Consider the following 2,185-nt stretch of genomic DNA (forward strand, 5'->3'; position numbering starts at 1 on the left):
ATTAAATGGCACCACCACCTGGTCCTATATAATGTGAAAACAACACGAGAACATGAAACATGTAAAGGAATGGCATCTGGACCTAGCTCAACCCCAAAAAGCTAGCTCATGAGGGGGGATTGTTCAGGTTCATATAAGTAGATCACAAGTTCATTCTCAACCAATATGGGATCTAGCCCACTCTAACTAAACCACATAAGTATCGTGAAAAATCCAAGTAGATTACGGATCGAGACAATAATAGTTCCAAGTATATAGGAAATTCACCTTGTCCAAATCACTTCTATTTCTTCTTCTACTTCTTCTCTTGATCATCCAATTTCTATATTTAGTGAGAGATTGCAACATCATTACTTCAAGATATCATCCAGCATTTTTTTAAAAAAAAAATTGTTGATGTTAATAAGATTGAGGATTGCAATGTTTCTTTGCCACATATACCAGAGTCAAAGGAACATTTCCCAACTCAATCTCATTAACATCTTCAACTAATTCTTTATATTACTGAAGACCTTATACGGAGTCCATATTCCCATCCCACAAACGATGCGGGACTCCGACAATAATGTTGCATTCTTTGCAAACCATTGATTACTATATATGTCAGGAAATTCTCGAATACACTTTCCTCCTCAGTCAGTACTTGCTTCTTTCCAGATCTACAAGAAAGGCTAGAGAATTAAAGGAAAGTTTTGTTCTTGATAATATATAGAACTTATGTTTTAAATTTAAGCTTATTTGGCGTATATTTGAGTGTTTGAATTTGAAGAACAAAAAGACATTCAGACAAACATGACTGAAATTTTAGCTCATTTTTACATGCATTTCAACCATACATGACAAGCACATATATATACATGAACAAAGTAAATCTATATGATTTAAATTTGGCAAAATACATAAATTTTCACATTAACTAGTCTCAACTGAAATTTATGACCTCTAATTTTGAATGTGTACAAGTAGGCACTTCAATTTATATAAAATTGAACAAGTAGACATGTGCATAATACGTGGAATAATACACAGAGGACGTCACATAGAAATAATTTGGTCGTGTAGGATGCATATGTCTACTTGTTCAACTTTATACTAGTTTAATGTCTATTTGTGCACACTAAAAATTCGGAGGCATAAATACAAATTAAAGTCAAATGAAAAGGAACATTTTTCTCTTATGCCTTTACATTTTAATCAATGTTTACCTTGTCTATTTTCAGCTGAATACCTCTCAAAGTGAGAGAGTCTTTCCATTATATAAAGAAAATAAAGATTACACATCCCTAAAGATCCGCCATTCCTATCCCTAAAGATCATCTATTCTATCTATACAAATCTGCCATTGAATCCCTCTAAATCTGTCTTTCTATCCCTTCAAATCAGCTATTCTATCACAATATTTATTCATACTATTCTACAACAAATGTATATGATCGTGCTAATTTATGTCACTATATAATTACATTAATATATACAATCATTTAGTTATCTATCATGCTAACATCCCCCCTCAAATTGATGTTGGTGGATCAAGAAGCATCAATTTGCCTACTAGAAACTGATGGCGTTGCCGTGCCATGGAATTTGTAAACGCATCAGCTATTTGAAGATTACTGGACACATGTGGAAGAGTAATGACTCATTTATCTACAGCTTCATGTATATAATGACAATCCGCTTCGATGTGTTTGTTCCCCTCATGAAAAACTAGATTAGTAGCAATCTGAATAGCACTTGTATTGTCAGCGTGGAGAGGAGTAGGATGAGATTGGGGAAATCCAATCTCAGGAAGTAATCCACGAAGCCATACAACCTTGGAACAAGCAGTAGACATGGATCGATATTCAGCCTCTGTTGAAGATTTTGACACACGATCTTGCTTTTTACTCTTCCAAGATATCAATGACTCTCCAAGAAACATGCACCAACCAGAGACCGAACGACGAGTATCAAGACATCCCGCCCAATCAGAATCACTAAAAGCATTAAGACGAATAGGAGAACCACTTGGAAAGAACAATCCACGAGTAGATGTTCCTAGAAGGTACCGAATGATGCGACGAACAACCACCAAGTGGAGATGACGGAGAGCTTGCATAAGTTGACTAACTTGTTGAACTGTAAAAGAGATATCAGGCCGAGTAATAGTAAGGTAATTTAGACTCCCAACTAATTGTCGAAATAT

The 2,185-nt window shown here is 35.1% G+C and overlaps 1 protein-coding gene across 1 annotated transcript; it reads right to left on the reverse strand.

The window, feature by feature from the left end:
• Positions 1–1,639: 1,639 nt before the first annotated feature.
• LOC107058925 (uncharacterized mitochondrial protein AtMg00810-like) lies at positions 1,640–2,098 on the reverse strand. Its single transcript, XM_015305171.1, has one exon. The coding sequence runs from the start codon at positions 2,096–2,098 to the stop codon at positions 1,640–1,642; it is 459 nt and encodes a 152-aa protein (XP_015160657.1).
• Between the last annotated feature and the right edge of the window lie 87 nt (positions 2,099–2,185).

Source organism: Solanum tuberosum, unplaced genomic scaffold, assembly GCF_000226075.1.
Source record: "Solanum tuberosum cultivar DM 1-3 516 R44 unplaced genomic scaffold, SolTub_3.0 scf00703, whole genome shotgun sequence".
Taxonomy (NCBI): Eukaryota; Viridiplantae; Streptophyta; class Magnoliopsida; order Solanales; family Solanaceae; genus Solanum; species Solanum tuberosum.